This window comes from Macaca mulatta, chromosome 1 (assembly GCF_049350105.2).
Source record: "Macaca mulatta isolate MMU2019108-1 chromosome 1, T2T-MMU8v2.0, whole genome shotgun sequence".
Classification (NCBI taxonomy): Eukaryota; Metazoa; Chordata; class Mammalia; order Primates; family Cercopithecidae; genus Macaca; species Macaca mulatta.
The window spans coordinates 58,698,783-58,717,994 of NC_133406.1; the positions used below are offsets into that span (position 1 = coordinate 58,698,783).

At 53.8% G+C, this 19,212-nt stretch overlaps 1 protein-coding gene across 3 annotated transcripts in view; it reads right to left on the bottom strand.

Annotated features, from left to right (window-relative positions):
- CACNA1S (calcium voltage-gated channel subunit alpha1 S) overlaps window positions 1-19,212 on the bottom strand; it is a 74,944-nt gene that overhangs the window by 5,873 nt on the left and 49,859 nt on the right. The window contains exons 23-38 of one of the 3 annotated variants that reach the window (XM_015120489.3): window positions 17,458-17,510; window positions 16,529-16,675; window positions 15,863-16,064; window positions 15,254-15,412; window positions 13,471-13,581; window positions 12,696-12,779; window positions 8,813-8,869; window positions 7,777-7,905; window positions 7,528-7,593; window positions 6,878-6,969; window positions 5,315-5,474; window positions 4,721-4,848; window positions 3,308-3,404; window positions 2,893-2,995; window positions 1,831-1,932; window positions 1,422-1,546 (exon numbers count right to left, since the gene is read on the bottom strand). In XM_015120489.3, coding sequence (XP_014975975.3) covers window positions 1,422-1,546; window positions 1,831-1,932; window positions 2,893-2,995; window positions 3,308-3,404; window positions 4,721-4,848; window positions 5,315-5,474; window positions 6,878-6,969; window positions 7,528-7,593; window positions 7,777-7,905; window positions 8,813-8,869; window positions 12,696-12,779; window positions 13,471-13,581; window positions 15,254-15,412; window positions 15,863-16,064; window positions 16,529-16,675; window positions 17,458-17,510 — 1,815 coding nt within the window. Of the gene's footprint in view, window positions 1-1,421; window positions 1,547-1,830; window positions 1,933-2,892; window positions 2,996-3,307; window positions 3,405-4,720; window positions 4,849-5,314; window positions 5,475-6,871; window positions 6,970-7,527; window positions 7,594-7,776; window positions 7,906-8,812; window positions 8,870-12,695; window positions 12,780-13,470; window positions 13,582-15,253; window positions 15,413-15,862; window positions 16,065-16,528; window positions 16,676-17,457; window positions 17,511-19,212 lie in introns of all 3 variants that reach the window. The other 2 variants (XM_078002571.1, XM_078002574.1) reach the window with 2 other exon arrangements.

The following is a 19,212-nucleotide window of genomic DNA, read 5'->3' on the forward strand; positions in this document are numbered from 1 at the left end:
CAGCCTGGGCGACAGAGCGAGACTCTATCTCAAAAACAAACAAACAAACAAACAAACAAACAAGACAAAAAGAAAGCATCAGTGTTAATTTCCTGATTTTGGTAGTTATGTTGTGGTTACATAGAAGAATTATGCAGGATAACGCCCTTGTAATACACATTTTGCCTTGAATACACATAATGCCTTGAAATATGCATTAAAGTGTTTTTGGATGATGGAACATCATTTTGGAGTTACTCTCAGATGGTTCAGAAAAAAAAGGTTTTGTGTTATACTTGCAACTTTTTTAAAGTATGGTATTATTTCAAAATAAAAATAGCCATTGAAATAAATTTTTGAACACAGCTCAAATGCATGTGTATTTGGGGGATTTATAAATTATATGCATTACAATGAACACAAAAATAGAAATAAAACCAGAAAAGATAAAACATAAAAGTTCTAACATTTTCTTTTCACATCCAATGGGACATTTTTTTTAAATTTATTTATCTTTTGAGATGGAGTCTTACTCTGTCACCCTTGCTGGAGCGCAGTAGTGCAATCTCGCCTCACTGCAACCTCTGCCTCCCGGGTTCCAGTGATCCTCCCACCTCAGCCTCCCAAATAGCTGGGATTAGAAGTGTATGCCACCATGCCCAGCTAATTTTTGTAATTTTAGTAACGATGGGGTTCTACCATCTTGCCCAGGCTGGTCTTGAACCCCTGACCTCAAGTGATCCACCCTTCTCAGCCTCCCAAAGTGCTGGGATTACAGGTGTGAGCCGCCACACCTGGACCCATACCCAGTGGGACATTTTAAGAGCTCTTCGTGGATCACCTTTCTTTAGAGACCACTGTTCTTTTTTTTTTCTTTTGAGACACAGTCTCACTCTGTCGCCCAGGCTGGGGTTCAGTGTCTCAGTCTCAGCTCACTGCAACCTCCGCTTCCAGGGTCAAGCGATTCTCATGCTTCAGCCTCCTGAGTAGCTGGGCTTATAGGCACATGCCACTACACCCAACTAATTTTTGTGTTTTTGGTAGAGATGGGGTTTCGCCATGTTGGTCAGGCTGTTCTTGAACTCCTGTCCTCAAGTGATCCACCTGCCTCGGCCTCCCAAAGTGCTGGGATTATAGGCGTGAGACACCGCACCTGACCTAGAGACCACTGTTCGTGTCTAACTTGTTTCTTCTTCGAACAAATCCTATTTTATTTGATAAGAATCATCCAGAGATGAAGTGCCCCTGGTTCTTTTTTTGAGGTTGAAACATCTTCAATCGTGGACTATCCAGAACTGTCTTGACATTTTTTCACTCTTTTGGGCTTCCTTTGTCCTTCTATGTCTCCATCATTGGCCCCTCAAGGACATGGAAGGATAACTAGAGTCTGGAGACCTGGCTCAGTCAGGGAGCCCCTTGGAACGTACCTGGATTGGGCTTACCTGGATCTGTACAATGTCCTTCTTGGGCCGATAGCCATAATACTCCTCCTGGCGCTTCATGAACTTCCGGAAGTGCTCCTGGATGAGGAATGTGGCGTAGAACTTCCCCACTGTCACCTCATCATCTGCAGGGGAGCCAACAAGAGATGCCCTGAAGGCTGGTGGGAACCTGACACTGGTTCAGAGTGGGAGCCAGCTGTAGCCAGGCCCGGGCATGCGAGCAATCCCTTGTCTTGCTGACTTGCTCACTGGGCACTTTCCATCCTGAGGTTAGATGCCCGTGGGCTCTACCTAAGGCATTTATAGAGGGTTTAGTCCATTCTCAGATTCCCATGGGGCTCCTTGGAGAAGCTCCCCAACCCCATTCCTTGGCTGTTCCTGGACTCTGGTTCCCCAAAGCAGCACCTACCTCCTATTGGAGGGATGACCTGGTCCAAGAGCTTCATGCTGGTTCTCTTCCAGATCTTCTTGATGATGGCCCTCAGCTCCTCATTGGCCTGCTCAAAGTTACCTGGAGCAGGAGAAAGGCAAAGAGGCCAAAAATTATCCAGATCACACCAACTGCACTTGACAAGGCCACCCAGTTCTTTCTGAACCTCTCAGCCAGCCAGTCATTTACTACGAAACATTGGCTGAGTTTTGTGGCAGCTGCCTTGCGGGTTCTCGCAATGATGGGAGGGCATCACTGTCCCCCTGAGGCAGCCCACCTCTTGGGTCATGTACTTTCTCCCCACAGGCCTTGGCTTCCAGTGCCCAGAGTGGTTGGTTTTACAGGCTGTCATCTCCTGCTCTTTTTCCAAAATCTTTCAATTCCCAAGGAAATGTGGTCTGTCCCAAATACCCCCAGGCAGACTCGCTGCAGCTCTAACCTGCTCCTTCCTGACTCCTGGCCTTCCTCATCTTGCCCTCCTAATGAAGCTTACCCTGAGGTTGTCTCAGAACCCTGCAGTGGTCCCCGTGTGCCGATGGACCTGATACAACTGGAGACTTGAGCTTGATACAGTGGGAGCCCTGAGCAAGGGCTCAGAGACAATACTAAGACCCCACCCTGATTCCTTCCCCTGCTCCCACCATGCCTGTCTTCCCAGTAGGTGAGGACCTGCAGGTTTAGTGGAGTCGAATGTGGACTCCCGTCAGCCTGCCCAGTGCTGCCTGAGAACCTCCTCTGCTCCTGCTCAGAGCCAAACTACAGGGCACTCCTGACCCCTGTGCTAGCACTGGCCCTTCTCTGGTCCCCAGACACAGCTGAGGAGTGTGGGAACAGACACTTGATGATCTTTGCCCTGCAGAGAACCCTCAGACTCCCTCTGAGCCCTGAGGGGCATGAGGACTTTGTGCCCATGGCCTAGGGTCTTCCCTCTGCTTCTTCCCACAGTTGAGAGCAATCTTGAGCTCTGAGAATCTGGCAGAATCTGTGCCAGGAACAGCCTCTGGGAGAAAGGAGGGGGCTCACATTGGAAGGCTCTCTCACCTTCCGTCTTGATCTTAAGTGCTGTGCGGACCAGGGCGAAGAGTGTGGCATTGAAGGTGACTGTGCCGTCACTGTTCAGGGGCATGTTCATGCCCACCAGCCGCTGTGCAGGGAGAGGCAGTGGCTTGCTGCTGAGCTGGGACAAGCTTGGCAAGTCATCCTCACCCAGTCTGTGGGCTGGGAGGGGATGGGACATGAGGGCTGGGGGTGTCGGCTGACCAGGACATCCTTTGTGAGGGGACAGAATGATGAGTTGGGTGACATTGTTGAGACTTTAGGTCCTCCAGGAGGAACCTGGGGACCCAGGAGATTCCGGCTCTAAAATGCTTCATTCCATCAGGTCCTCACCAGCTTCCCTGTGTCTCGGTGACTCTTCCCCTCCCTGGGGCCACCCATCCCTGGCAGCTCTGGTTACCTTACAAGCTACGCGATGTGGGCAGAACTTCCCAAAGCCCAGAGGGGGCTGAATCCTTCTCAGCAGGGTCACCACGTCCAGGTGTTTGATCCTCCCCCTGCAGGAGGACACACAGACTTATGTACCTGGTACCCTCCTCCGCTGCCGGAACCTTTCTGCTCAGAGGATGGGCAAAGGGAAAGACAGCCAGGAAACAGGGGAGCATTTCCTTATTTTCCAACTGTGTTTAGGAAGTGGGAGCCCAGTTCCCTTTTAAAAGAAGAGACAATGTTAGGATTAACTGTTGTCTACAAAATGGGTACCCAAAATAAGCTCTCTCTTTTGGGGCGTTCCCTCGGATATCGGATCTCCAGGTCTGGAATCCAGCCCTCATTTTCCCCATCAGGACCTTTCTTAGGTTTTGGTCAAGTTAATAGCGCCTCTTGGGCTGTATTAATAGAAGGAGAGGGTATAGATCAAGGGAGGTGGAAGCCCACTTCCAGAGACTGGTCCAGAGTTGGAAACCACATTTTCACTGGCACCGTGACTCCCAGAATAGACATAAAACAGAACAACCAGGGAGGTCAGAAAACAGAACAACCAGGGAGGTCAGATCAAAAGACAAGCATGGCAAGAGCAGCTTGTGAGTGTTGCCTGAGAAAAATCATTTTGGAAGGTCCTACTGGCTTCCTCTTTTCTTTGATGGGGCGGGGGGCCTGTGAAAAAGAGATGAAACATTCCCCGCCTGTCTCCAGAGGGCTGAGTGAGGACTTGTGGGTGACTGGTAGAGGCAAGTAGGTTTGGCTCCTGCTGATGGAGGCACTTTAAAGCATGGTTGCTATGGCACCAGACAGACCTGCGTTGAATCTTGGCACCATCTCTTACTAGCTGCATGGCCTGGGGCAATTTACTTAACCTCTCTGAACCTCAGTTTCCTCATCTGAGACAGACCATTGGGAGATGCATATTTCCTATTGGGAAGTAAAGTAAGAGAGCCGCGCTCTCCAAGCTTTAAAGTGCATACGAATGTCCCGAGGCTCACGTTCAGAGCAATGCAAGAGTCTGACTCAGTCAGTCTGGGAGGGGCCTGGGAATCTGCATTTTAATCAAGCTCCAATTCTGCTGGTCCGAGGACCACACTTTGATTTGGGGTCTAGAGTGTCTGGTGAGGTATAGAGCTTCCTACTCCTAGGAGTGTTCAGGCAGGAGCTGGATGACCATTTCTCAATAAAGTCAAGGGTGTTTCCATCCTGGGAAGCTGTAGGATTCCTTCCAACCTGGAGAGACTCTGATTCTCTGGTCTGAGACCTCGGATAAATGAAGGGGGAAGGAGAAGCCCACTCATACTGAATAAACTGGTGAGTGACTCCCTGTGAGACACTAGGAAGGGTCTAGGAAGGAGGGCCCAGCACAGAGCCTACAGACTGGACTCACTTAGCCTCCGGGTCATACTCTGCCCAGATGGCCTTGAACTCATCCAGGTGATGAGGGCCCAGGATGGACCAGTCCCGGGTGAGGTAGTCAAAATTGTCCATGATGACAGCCACAAAGAGGTTGATGACCTGCAAGAGAAGAAACAAGGAGTCCCAACACAGAAAGGCAGGTGGTCCAGGGTTAGGGTCGCAGAGCTGGGAGGTGTCCACTGGCCTACAACTTCTCACTACCTGTGCTCTTGGTTCTAGCCCTTCTGAACCACCCACATGGCACACACAGCAATGCTCTGTCATGTCTCTGTGCTCTTGCACAGACAGTGCCCTCTGGCCTTGCTAAATTCCTTTTGATGAGTGCTAACCCAAACAAGAAAAAAGGTAAGAACTTTTGGCAACCTCTCTAGAGTGTGAAAAAGCACCCAGGAAACAAAGCCACACTCAGGATGACCGGAACCAGGGACAACCTAACTAGAGCTTCCTGTGTCCCCGAGATGAATCCCAGGAGAGGTGGAAGTTGGCCAGGAAGGGGCAAATAGGCTCCCCCATGCCTCAGTGCATCAAAGCCCTCTCCCCATCCCCCAGGCCCGCAGTGTCTCACCAGGAAGGCGCAGAGCATGTAGAAGCTGATGAAGTAGTAGTATGCAAAGTTGGTGCCACATGTGTACTCCTCCCCTGGGGCGTAGTCCGACTCTGGGTCACACAGCTTCCCATAGCTGCAGGCCAGTAGGATTTCCTGCCAGGCCTCACCTGTTGCACACCTAGAGGACAGAAGAGGCTCCTGTCACCTATCTGCTCCTGCCTGGCCCCGCAGGAGGCTGGCAGCCAGGTGGGAGCAGGGTGTGGACAGATGAGCAAAATGGGGCTGTTGCCCAAAGGTAGGGAGGTCCGATCTTCATGTTCACCATGTAGCTCAGTGTGAGCTGGGCCTGTTTCTCCTCTGTGCTGCAGCCCTCATGGGCTGTTACAAGCAGGAGCTAAACTTTAGAGAAGAGGGCAAAGTCAATCTATGATTCAAGTTACTAGAGGGATGCACTGTTCTGACCAAAGCAAGGCAGGGTCAGATGTCACGGAGGCCTCAAAGAGGTTAACTGACTGCACTCTCTGAGGTAACCCCACAGTTGAACCCAACTGGCTGAATTCAACTGCCACCCACTCTAACTGAGTCACAAAAGCAGGCTTAGATTTCACACCTTGTGGATGTGTTGCTATCGAGTGAAGAATCTCAATGCATCCGAGGTGCATATGCATGACATGTTTGCATTTTTCCCGTAACCGCTACCACCTGCTCTGTAGATAACCTCCCTCCAGCTGGGAAGAAGTGTCTCCCCTAGTCACATTCAGCCAGACTGCATAACTTCCCACGCCTTTGTATCTAATGACTGTCTCACTTCAGCTAGCTCTCTTCCTTCCTGGAGCAGGCAGTGCAGGGTGGCCTCGGGTTTGGAGTTGAGTGCAGAGCCAGGGGCGAGGTGGGAATATCCACCTGAACACAGTGAGGTGGCGGTCTCCTTTTCACAGGCCATAAGGGCTGCAGGCTGCTGTGACCTCATGGAGCCTTCAACAGGCTGTGCCAAGAAGGGGCCGTGGGTGTGGGTGTCCCTAGGCCTTGTCTGGTCTCAGTGGAGCATTCCACTGTGGGCCAGGAAGCTCACCTCTCTCACCTGGCTCCTGCACACCCAGCAGGCCTGCAGCCCAGGATCCTCGGTTGCAATCCACGCTCTAGCTCCTGTGCCCTGGCGAAGCATAGGCCCCTGCGCCCTACCTGTGGCAGCGCCCCCAACCCCATCTGGTTCTTTGCTCTGCCTTTCCCTGCATTCCTGCTCATGCTCCGGGAGCGACAAGGGCAAATGTCCAGGAGAAGATATTTCACCCTGTCTTTTGCTTCACGGGGATGAGATGGGAGGAGAACGCAGCACTTCACTCAGTGGAGGAGCCCAGTGCAAAACAAGGCTGTGGGGCCACTTGTTGAAAAACAATGAATATCTTCAAGACAGTGACAGCAGAGCATGCAACCAAGCAGGGGACCCTTCTGAGTGTAGGGCCCGGTGTGGCTGCACAGGTCACACACCCATGAAGCCAGCCCTGGCTCCAGTGCAGATTACAACAGAGCAGAGGCTGACTGGTCAGTGGGGTGGGGGTGGGGGCGGTGGGAGACACGTGCCTGAAGAGCAGCAGCACAGCTTGTGGGAAGGTCTGGAAGTTGTTGTTCCGGTTTATTTGGGTCCCATCCACCAAGGCGATCTTCCCAAACATCTGCAAGTCACAAAGGGCCCTGACTGTGGAACCTAGATTCAAGTGTCCCCTCAGCTTATACCCCACTGCGTCTCTTGCCTGACCCCCACTTTCGCCCCTACTTCCCCAAAATTCCATTCATTACAGGCCACATCAGACCTGAAGCCAAAAAAATGGGATTATTTTCTAGGTCAGGTAAAGTTCTTCCCAGCAAGCCAAAGAAAAGTAGGAGGGTAGACCCGTTTTCCCAGCAGCAAGCAGACCTGGCGAGTCAATGTGTGGGGGAAGGGCTCTCAGGGGAGGGTAGACAGAGGCCACCCAGGCCTCTAGTCGGGCCTTAGAGACACAGCTTGGCCCCTGCTCTCCACCCACATGCCCAGGTTTCTCCTGGATGGCATCCAAGCATCTCACACTCCAGCCATCCACGATCAGGGAGGTTGCCCCTCCTTCTTTCTCATGAGCAAGGCAGGGAAGGCAGAGGGTCCAGCCCGTGTGCTGCTCAGGCTCCTCAGGGTCCACTGATGGCCCCTCTAACCTGGCCAAGATTCATGCTTTGGCCTGGGCCCGCCTGCCTCTCACCTGCATGCCGATGACAGCGTAGATGAAGAAGAGCATGACGATGAGCAGAGCCACGTAGGGTAGGGCCTGCAGGGCGGGCGGGAGCACCAGTCAGTGTCTTAGGGCTCCACTGTGTGTCTGCAGCCCTGCCCTCTGTTAGCTCCCCAGGCTTTGCCCTGCCCCGGGCTCCCCTGGGGCCCACCCTGGGCTGAGGCAGATGTCCCTAGTGGCCTCCCCAGGTACGTGCAGTTTCCAGGGTCCCTGTTGCACCTGGAAGGACTTGATGAACGTCCACAGGAGGGTGCGCACTCCCTCTGCCCGGCTCAGCAGCTTGATCAGCCTCATGACACGGAACAGGCGGAAGAAGGCACTGGAGATGCGGGCACTCTCATCTGGGTCCTGCGGGGCAGCAGCCCCAGAGGTCAGTCTGGGGGCAGCACCTCAGAGGGGTAAGGGGCAGGGCGGGGAGGGAGGTGCACTGTGTGTGTTGGGGAGATGTTTGTGGAAGGCTCCAGCCCCACCTCTGGCCCCTGCTGTCCACTAGTTCGGGACCATCCTCGGGCGCAGGGCTCTGGGGCTGTTCAGCTGGGAGGCAGGGAAGAGGACGTGGGGCACCAGGCAGTGTGGTGAAGCCCACACTTGGGAGCAGTGGCAGGGATTTGCCCCGGGGTGTGGCTGCACCCAGGCCCACTGCCTGCCCTCTCTGACCTCCTGCACATTTCACTATCTTCTCAAGCTGCCACAGAGTCAAGGACCCTGGTGGCCCTCCTAGGGCCCCTCCCCAGCATCCTCCCAGTGCAAAGATTTCCCAAAGCTTGGCTGCTCTATTGCCATAAACTCAATGTGGCTACTCCCCATCACTCCCACCCCACACGCGGCTGTTCTAAGCCAGGCAAGCCTCTAATCTTGTGCCAGCCTTAGACACACGAATTACTCTGGAAGGGGAGAGCTGTCCCTGCTCTGCTTCCTGTGTCCTCAAAGGCCTTGTGCCCAATGAACTGTCACTAAGGTCCTTTGCCAGCGGTCACAGTTCTCTCTGGACTGTTTCCATCTGCGTAGATGATGCCAGAGAGAACCCACACTCCATCTCCCAGGGCTCTGAGGAAGCTGCTATATCCATGCACACTTGACTGCAGAGCCTCTGCCCCCACCCGAGCCTAGCCTGGGTCCTCAGCGGGCCTGCCCTGGGGAGGGAGCCCTGAGTGCTGATCCACCCCATGCAATCCACGCAGCCAGGCCCATGCATGCAAGTGGCAGGGCAGGAGCTGGTGAGCGTGCCGGGCAGGCTCGTGCAGCCTGAAATTACAACGTTCCCGCAGCCTCCACCCAGGCAATACAGTCCCCCGCTGGAGGCCAGGAAAGTCTGTGGAGAAAAGAGACGAGGGGAGGGGAAGGAGAGGAGAGAGAGGAGGAGGGACACGTGGGAGGGAGGTGAAGAGACGTGTCAGAAAGGACAGACACACAGAAGAATTAAAGAGAAAAAGACAGAGGCAGGGGCTAAAGACCCCACGTGGCTGTCAATCAGGGGCGGGGTGGGTGGGAGTGAGGACTGAAGCTCTGTGGGAACTGTGAGGCAAGAGGCAGGGACGAGAAAATAAGAAGGGGAGGGAAGGCTGGACACAGACAGGTCCCTTCTCATTTTGGAAATGCAGCTACCGGTGGCAAGGGTTTGGGTTTTTCTTATGTGTTTGGGTTATGTAATGCTGGGGATGTCCCTAACAAGGGCGCGTTGGAAAATGCCTGCTCATTGTAAATGGATTCACATCTGTAGTGCCCTGAGGCCAGGGTCCAGGCCCCTGTGGAAGTCCCATCTCCCAGGGGCACACTCCTCCGGGGGAGTCTGAGATCCCCACAGCAGATGTTTCTCTGCCCCGGACTGGATCTGGGACCAAGGCTGCTATCTCAGTAGTCAGGCTCTTGAAGGGCAGGTGGGGAGGTGTGTGGGAGCAATTTCTTCCTATTTGTTCCCTTGGACCACACTTCATGTGACACCCTTGTTCTGGAGCCCTGGGTCAAAAGAAGTCATTGTTTTATCTTCCAATTATCCACAGGTAGACTGATCCCTGGCATACTGGTCTTCCCATTAAACAACACCGTTTGGGGCAGATTTTCCCTGGACTACTGGTTCTCAACCCTGGATGCATGTCAGAATCACCTGAAGAACTCAAAAAATTCACATGTCTTTGCTGGGTCTCCGCTTAGGTCAATTAAGTCAGCTTCTAGGGGATGGGACCTGGCTTCAGAAGTTTAAAGACACCCCAGGTGATTCTCATATGCAAGCAAGGATGATGACCAGTGTTCTATACCTGTGCTATCCAATATGGTAGCCACTAGTCACATGTGACTATTTGAATTACAATGAAAATTGAATAAAACCAGAAATCGGTTCCTCAGTTCCCCTAGCCACTTTTCCAGTGACAAGTAGACATGTGTGGCTAGAGGCTACTCTATTGGACAGGGCAGACCATTTCTGTCCTTGCAGAAAGTTCTAACCAATGTGCTCCCCTAGCCCTTTCCCTGGTTTGTACATCAGGTATGTAAATCAACCTTCACGTGACTTTAAGCAGACACTACTGGTAAGGGACATCTGCTAAAAATCAAATAAAAACCAGTGACACCCTGCTGGCCTCCACCACCAAAGACACCGTTTTGATATATCCAGGCTTCCCCTACACAGACCTCAGATTTTAACAAGTAACTATTTTTAGCTTGGGCTGTTTATTTTGGCTGTTTAGATTTCTCGGCTCTGGCTGTGCTGGTGAGAAGTGCTGCTGTCAAACCATGGAGCCTTTTGGGATACTATTTCCCAGCAAAAACTGAGTGTGGATGGAAATACACAACACACACACAGAGACACACACACACACACACGCGCATTGGTTTTGCTCAGAGCCCACCCTGGCCCTCACTAGCTCAGCGCCCCCAGGGGATCTGAGCAGATGGGGTTGTCTGTCACTGTTCTGTGCATGGAGAGTGAACAGGATTCCCACCCTGGTCCTCCCCTAGCACATCAGACAGCTGGTGTGACAGCCAAGTCCCCACTCCCTGCCAGAGCTCAGCCTCAGCTGAGGGCTCCTTCCTCAGAGACTCCAGACTTTTCCTCAGCTGTTCCTCTCACCCACACCCCACCTCAGGCATCTCCAGTGCTCATCTTTCCACCCCATCCCCAACTCACCCTAAGGTTCACCCCACAGGCTGGCACAGCCAAAGGGCTTTCCGTTGAGCAGTGGGCAGTTCAGAAGAAAGCCCTATGCATGGCTGAGCCCCTAGCTTTAGGGCCAGTCCCCTGCTGGGATCCCTCATGGCCAGGCCAGCCAGCTTTCTGACATCCCACCCTGGCTCAGAAAGAAGAATGCTCATCTTTTCTCTCTTCCCCTGTGTCCCTCCTAGGATGCCACTTGGGCAACTGTTTTTTGATTTTGGCCTCTGACTCTCGGATAGTCTCCGCCCTCCATCGTTGCAGCAACCTGCAGCTGCAGACCCACGGCAAGGCAGCCTCTGGAGGGTTCCGCTTCTAAGACCTTGAATGTGGACCTCTCCAGCTGGAACTGCCTCCCTGCTCCTTTCATCCCCCTCACAAGGCAGGTCCTGCTGCTGTTTCTCATTCCACCGCCAAGGCCTCATCCCCTTGGTCCAGATCCTGGGAGCCTTCCTATCAGCTCAACCTTCAAAATAGATCCAGACATGGATCCCTTCTCACGGCCTCCACAGCCAGCCCCGGCCCCCATCGCCTCTCACCTGGATCACTGTGGGAACCGCCTGACTGCTCTCACTGGCTCAGCCCTCGTGTCCCCTGCAGTTTAGCTTGTTCACAACACAGCAGCCACAGTGATTGTTTTAGAACTAAAGTCTGTTCTCACTTAAACCCTCCAAAGGGCTCTCGTCTCCCTCAGAATAAAATCCAAGATGGTAACCGTGGCCTTCAAGGGCCTAGATGATTTGGCCCCTGCCTTCTCTCTCCTACCTCATCTCCACCACTCTCTCACCTCATCTCCACCACTCCGTCCTCCAGCTACAAGGGCCTGCTGCTCTTCCTCCAACTCAGCAAGTACCATCCTGCTGCAGGGCCTTTGCACTGGCCTCCTGTTCTGCCAGCACTCTGGCCCCCGTTCTGGCATGGCTCATGCCCTTGCTTTCTTCAGGTCTCTGCTACAGTGTCATATGGACACCACCCTCCCATGCTCTTCCACTCTAAGCCCCTATTTCCCTTTATGTTTCTGTATAATACTATGTATTTGTCATACCTGTCGTATTAGGGATTGATTTATTTATTGCCAGTTTGTTCCACAATTTTGTTCACTGCTGTATCTCAGCAGCAAGAACCTAGCCTGGCACACGGGAGGTGCCCAGTACATATTTGAGAAATAAATGAGTGAGTCTTCTAACCGGGTCTCTTAATTTTAGTCATTCTGACTTCCTGTCGCTCACCTCCAGGCTAGCTTTTTAGAAGCAGAGCTCTAAGGGCTCAGCGTGGTGGCTCACACCTGTAATCCCAGCACTTTGGGAGGCTGAGGCAGGTGGAGCACTTGAGCCCAGGAATTGGAGAGCAGCCTGGGCAACATGGTGAGACCCCATCTGCATATTCCAAAAACATATTTTTAAAAAAGAAGTAGGACTCTAATCCTCCCACTGCCCTGTTTAAAAACCTTTAGTGACTTTCCACTGCCTGCTCCATAAAGCTGAAGCCCCCTCTCACCGCTTAGCTCTCCAGCCTCGCCCTCTCCGTTCTCGTGTCTGCATGTTCTTATGCTTCCGATAAATTGGACCACTCAGCATGCCCTGAACCTTCTTTGCATTTCCTGCTCTGTGCCTCTCCTACAATAGCCCTGCCTGAGGTGCTTGTTCTCCTCTCCAACTCCAGTCACCACCTCCCTTTCCTTCAGGCAGATGGCACCACCTCCATGAAGCCTTCTCTGACCACCCCACTCAGAGATGACTTTCCTTTCCATTACAGCTCTTGCCTTTGATAGTGTAGTAGGTACACCCATGGTGTCTCCCTGGTATCTGAGTTATCTCTTCGCCCAGCAGGATGATAGTCCCTTGAGGGGAGAAGCCACGACTTGTCATTCCATCTTTTTAATCCCTGGGGTTCCATGTTGCACACACAGTGGGCAACCCACAAATATCTGTGGACTGAACACATGCTCTTGGACCCACGCTAGTGATGGCTCTGCCTGCCTGATACTCACGTCGATCTCGCTGAGGATGACATCAATGATGCTGCCAATGACAATCAGGAAGTCAAACACATTCCAGGGGTCTCCAAAGTAACCCTGGGAGGGAAAAGGATGGAAGAGTGAGGGGGTGAGCTTTGGGAGAAAGGATCTCTGGCTGCTAGCAGAGGACAGTGTCCCACTCGAGTTAATGTGGAGCTGCGGGTCAGGTCAAGGTGGGGTGCTCTGACTCCACCTCCCTACTGGTGCTCCAGTGGGCTCCCCCACTCCAACCCTCCTCTTCCCTTTGCTCTTTATTTCCCCTCTTCCAGAGCAGAAAGTAGTGGGGGGGGAGGGGAGAATTGTTGAGATCTCAGGATTTGGGGTCCTGGTCCAGATAGAGATATCTTTCATCCCCTGAACCCCACTGAACATCCTGTCTGGGGCTTGACAGTGCAGAACTGACAGGGCTGTGCTGGGAACCATGGGAATGGCCTTGAGAATCAAAGAGACAAGGCAAGATTTTCCCCCAGCCCTGGGCCTGTTCTTCAGAAACTTCGGGGCAGGCGAGAATGTAAGAGAAGCTCAAAGGAAGAGGCACCCAGAGTCTTTCTGTCATCAGTCAATTCTGGCTGCATGAAGATTTGCCTGCCCTGTGTCTGAAGGTGGAAGTGGGCAAAGGAGCAAGTTGGGAGCAGAAGTGCTGGGCAAAGGGGCCCTGATAGGATGAGGGATGGGGTGGATGTTCCACTGGAAGGCCCCACCCCCCCAGCCCCAGCTTCTCAACTGGCCCTGCAGCCCCCACACTTACCCTGGCCTTGAAGGCCATGAGCTTAAGGATCATCTCCAGGGTGAAGATGATAGTGAAGGCCACATTGAGGATGTCTGAAATGTGGTTCATCTGCTCTGACTGGTTGTAGTGCTGTGGAGGGGACACAGGAACAGTGGGTCAGGGGGGCTGGGTTTGCCCACCCTGTAGATCGCATTCCCAGAGCCCCTGCCTCTTCCTGGGCAGGCCCCAACCCTTTCTTGGGCCCCCTGCTCACCTTGTTTTAGCTCAGAAAACTAGAAGCTGCTTTGGCAATCCCCTGAGTTCCACCAAATTTTATGAACATCCTCCTCCTACCCCCCCACCACAAAAGAGGTAAACACAGGAGGGGAGGGGCTCCAATTCCAAGTCCTGTCGAGTGTGTTCATTTACATGCAGGGCTGCAGGGCCAGAGCTTGTTTACATATCAGATCTGGGAGGACCAGCATGGGAGGTCGTCCAGGCAGGGCTCTGTGACAGGTTCTGTTTAGTAATTTGGGTACAGGACTAGGAAAGAAGACCCCTGGGTTCCACAGTCCGTGTTATCACTGTCTACTAGTGGGAAACCGAGAGCTCACCAAGCTTACTGTGTCTGCACACCACCCCCAGTGATGGGGAGGCACGATGGTGAGGCCCCTGTCACCCACCACTATGACCCTCCTTAAATCTACTTCCTTGTAAGTTTTCCCAGAGATCTCTGACCATTTTATTAGAAAGTGGATGAAATTCTACCTCTTCCACAAAACCTTCCAGGTAGTTTGGGAGGATCCGATGACTGCCTCCACCCTGCCCTGCCTCGGCAGGACTGTCCAATTCTGCTTCCTGACTTGGCCCCAAACACAAGGCAGTGCTGATGATCCTCTGCGACCTGGGCCTCCTGGCTCAATGATTGTCTTTCCGTATCATCATGACCTAGCAGTGTGTGTTCTTTTTTTTTTTTTTTTTTGAGGCAGAGTCTCGCTCTGTCGCCCGGGCTGGAGTGCAGTGACGTGATCTGGGCTCACTGCAAGCTCCGCCTCCTGGGTTCCCGCCATTCTCCCGCCTCAGCCTCCTGAGTAGCTGGGACTACAGGCACCCGCCACCACGCCCGGCTAATTTTTTGTATTTTTAATAGAGATGGGGTTTCACTATGTTGGCCAGGATGGTCTCGATATCCTGACCTCGTGATCTGCCCGCCTCGGGCTTCCAAAGTGCTGGGATTACAGGCGTGAGCCACCGCGCCCGGCCTGCAGTGTGTGTTCTTATCATTGGGTGTGTCTCGGGCTTTTACGAGCAGGAAGCCTAGCTGCACCATCCTATTTATACAGGGCTTAAGGAATCAGATGCTTAACCAAGGCTTGATAACGATGCTGCTAATTATGATATTGTCTATAAACGGTGCTCAACTCTCAAGAGAGACACCTGTTTTGCAAATACTAAATCCATTTTTCTTGGGACCAGAGCCAAGATTCCAGCCAACTCAACCATCCAGATTTGCAACAGCAGAAGAAAAACAGAGAAAGCACTTTCTACTTCCCACACTTTCTCTTCCTTCTGTGATAGCTATCTCCTGTTTGCAGAATTACCATACTATTTTTATGCTCGAATTACCTCCTTAATAAGCCATAAGTGCCTGGTGTCAAGGCCTGGGTGCAGTTCACTTCTGTATTCCATGTAGCGCCTCAGCACACAGTACACAGAACATGTCTGCTGGGGGGAATCCGGGCTATCCTGCCCTACTCACCCTGCCCTACCCAAGGCCCAGGTCCCAATCTGATCAGACATTTGTCTCCTGGGGAGCCCTTACCTGCATGCCAAGGCAGATGGTGTTGAGCATGATAAGGGCAAACATCAGGTATTCAAAGTAGGAGGAGGTGACAACGTACCACACCTGGTACTGGTATGGGTTTTTGGGAATGTAGCACCTCAGTGGGCGGGCCTTCAGGGCGTACTGTACACATTGGCGCTGCAACACACACAACAGGACAGGTCAGCACCAAGAGGCCCCTCCCTCCCTCTCCACACCCACATCCATGGGCTTGACGGGCAAGTCAGGAGCAGCTGTGGCCAGAGGCTGTGGCTGAGGACTCTGCACTGTTTAGGGGAAGAATCTTGTTGGGCTCTTGGGTTCCCCTTGAGTTATCACAGCCCATTCCCATGGGTGCTCTAGACTAGCCTGGGGGTCTGAAGGGCTTCCTTTCTCTGGGCATCATGAGGTTCCACGAGAAGACCCACTCTACCAACTTGTATTGCTTCAGGCTGGAGATAGGGTAGGGTGCATGGAGGCCAGGACTTGGCATCAAATGCGGTTCTGGGGTCACCCTTAGGCCTCTCTTCCCTGGCTGGACCTAGGGCTCGGGCCAGCAGGAGGTCTGCTGGAGCTCTGCCCTCCACCTCTGGCAGGTGGCCCAGGCACCTGGTTCTTGTCCAGCTCACAGTTCTTGTACTCAGTCTCTCCCTGCTCCTGGAAGGTGACAATGACGAAGCCCACGAAGATGTTCATCATGAAGAAAGCAATGAGGATGATGTAGATGATGAAGAAGATGGCCATCTCCACACGGTTGTTGTAGATGGGACCCACATCCTCCTCATTGGAGTCTATGGCCTTGTACAGCAGCCTGGGGGTGGGCAGAGAAGAGAGGACAGGCTGGGCGGGGTGACAAGGCAGAGAGTCAGGCTGGGAAGGATGGGCCTTATCCCACTGGCTGTGGCGAGCCAAGGGAGCCTTCTCAACAGTCAAGTTATGGGACAGGAGTTAGGACGGGGCCAGGAAAGACCAGACCCAACCCTGGAATGGCCCTGCCTTTCCAGAGGTTGCTCCATCTATCCCTAGTCAATCAGTATTAACAATCTGCCCTGTGGGCAGAGAGGCATACACCTATGGGGGACTGAGTACATTTTGTCAGAGTCCCCTGGTCAGGCCTACTTTGGAGTGACCAGTCAACATACCATCAAACCATCAGAGAGTTGGTGGGTTTGTCACAGATAGCAGTAGCACCATGGGGGCTGCAGAAGGGCAGGCTGGCTGCCTGGTCCTACCTGACCACGCCCATGAGGGACCTAGGCCCCAGCCCCCACTCACTGAGGCCATCCCTCGAAGGTGGAGACCGTGAAGAGGGACATCATGGCTGAGAGCACATTGTCGAAGTGGAAGTCGCTGTGTACCCACTCACGGTGACGCAGCTCTATCTGCATGGGGTCCCCGTCCTTGTACACGTAGTAGTAGCCCCTGTGGCAGTGAGGCCCAGTCACTCCACAGGGCACGGCTGGGCTGCCTTGCCCCACCCACATCCTCTGGGCCCTGGGTGGGGGGTGTGCAGGAGAAATGAAGGTCTGGATCTGGGACCCGAGGGGACATCGCTGGGCAAGCCCGAGGAAAGGGGCCTCTGTGAGCATCCCTCTTAGGCCTAAAGGCTGAGCTTCCCCAGTTTCCAGCTTGAAGGGCCATCATCCACCAACACACAATCCCCTGCCCCGTGACTGTCCCGCAGTTCTCCGTGCCCCATGACTGTCCGACGGTGCTCCCTGCCCTGTGACCGTCCCACAGGGCTCCCTGCCCTGTGACCCTCCCGCCGCGCTCTCTGCCAGTGACTGTCCCACTGTGCTCTCTGCCCGTGACTGTCCCACTGCTCTCCCTGCCCCGTGACTGTCCTGCAGTGCTCCCTGCCCCATGACCATCCTGCCACGCTCTCTGCCCGTGACTATCCCGCCACTCTCCCTGCCCCGTGACTGTCCCACAGTGCTCCCTGCCCCATGACCATTCTGCCGTTCTCCCTGCCCCGTGACTGTCCCACAGTGCTCCCTGCCCCGTGACCATCCCGCCGTGCTCCCTGCCCCGTGACTGTCCCGCAGTACTCCCTGCATCGTGACCATCCCACCGTGCTCCCTGCCCCGTGACCATCCCACAGTGCTCCCTGCCCCGTGACCATCTCGCTGTGCTCCCTGCCCTGTGACTGTCCCACAGTGCTCCCTGCCCTGTCACCATCCCGCCGTGCTCCCTGCCCCGTGTACCTGCACTCCTCCTCTGTCATCTTGGACAAGTCGGTGCACCTGAAGAACTTCCCCTGCAGCCAGGAGAAAGAGGGAGGGAGGGAGGGAGGTATGTTGTCATGGAAACAGGATAGAAAAGTGGGCTCTGGGAGTGAACAGTGGAAGCGGGGAGGGAAGGCAAGCATCTGGAAAAAGGATCTCTTCCTCTCAGAGGCATGAACTCGCCCTTGGGGCAGGGCCCCAGAGCAGTCTCCTTTCTTCACCATCGTTCATTCCCACAGCTCGCCCAGGGCTTTCCCACCCAGCCTAGATGCTGCCAAGACTGAGAAGGCAGTGCCTCAGAGGGGCATTTACTGAGTGCCCCTGATGGGCTGAGGGGATGTACATGAGTGCAGCTCTGCCCCTGCCCCTCCATCGGGGAGCTGAGCCCCTCACATCCCGTACTGCTGCAGGAGGCCTTCTTCGGTCTCCCATTATGGAACGAGGAGGAGGGGCTGCCCACCTCCCACCACCATCCTCCTGCCAGTGGGGCAGGAGCCGCAGAGTTGGAGCCCAGCTGGGCTCTGATGACTCAACTTGTCTCAAAGTCAAGCAGGGTCCCATGTCCTAGCCCAAGGCCTGGGTAGGGGGGCTCTGTGCTCCTCTGCACTGACTTTGGCCAGAGCACTTGCTCCTTTTATCTGTGTCACAGATTGGACCCCTGAACAACATGTTTGAATGAAAGTAGTGGATACCTAGGTCTTTTTTTTTTTTTTAAGTTCGCTCTGTCACTTAGGCAAGAGTGCAGTGGTATGATCTCGGCTCACTGCAATCTCCGCCTCCCCGATTCAAGCAATTCTCCTGCCTCAGCCTCCTGAGTACCTGGGTTACAGGTATGTGCCATCATGCCCAGCTAATTTTTGTATTTTTAGTGAGAAGGGGTTTCACCATGTTGGCCAGGCTGGTTTTGAACTGCCAACCTCAAGTGATCTGCCCACCTCGGCTTCCCAAAGTGTTGGGATTACAGGCGTGAGCCACCATGCCGAGCAGGGTGGCTAGGTATTAAGGAGGCTAAATCAGGCTTGAGATCCACGGATTCTGGTGCAGTTCCTTCAAAGACTCAGATAGGGAAACTGCCTCGGCCAAGGACACAGCACTAGCTAAAGACACAGCTGGACCTTGCCCCCCACTGCCCCTGCCGCACAGGTCTGCGCTGTTCCTACTACATGCCCTTTTTGTAGTTGCTGGAGCAGAGGGTGAAGGTGAGGCAGGTGGTACTGGGGGGTAAGCAGGGAGTGGATAGAGCTGCCGCTGGGCAGATCCTGGGCACTTAACATCAAATGCACAATTTACTATGGGAAGCAAAGCTTGACTCTCTGCTATAACGTGGAATGCACGTGGCAAGCTTCCACGGAGTCAAATGCAACATCAAATGCCAATTGGCAGTGTTATGCTTCTAGGACTTCCTGGAAGGCAGGAGCTGGGGGGTCTTTTAATGACAGACTAAAGCATGGTGAGAATTGGGTGTTGACAGGCAATTGCTCTTGCTTGTCTGGAAGGGACGTGGAAGCCAGAGGAAGGGCAGCGGCTCATTCATTCCTTCAGGGAGCGTGTCTGGTGGGCCTCCTCTGCACTAGCCCCTGGGCAGGGGGCCAGACGAAGGGATGAGGCAGACACAGACTCTGCCCTCAGGGGATTCTGGGGACCCAAGCCTGGCAGAGGAAGGGGCTGGGGGGCAGGAGGTGGACAGCCCTCAGCTGGGCCAGGGGGAGAAGGCCACATGCAGCTGGCAGAGTG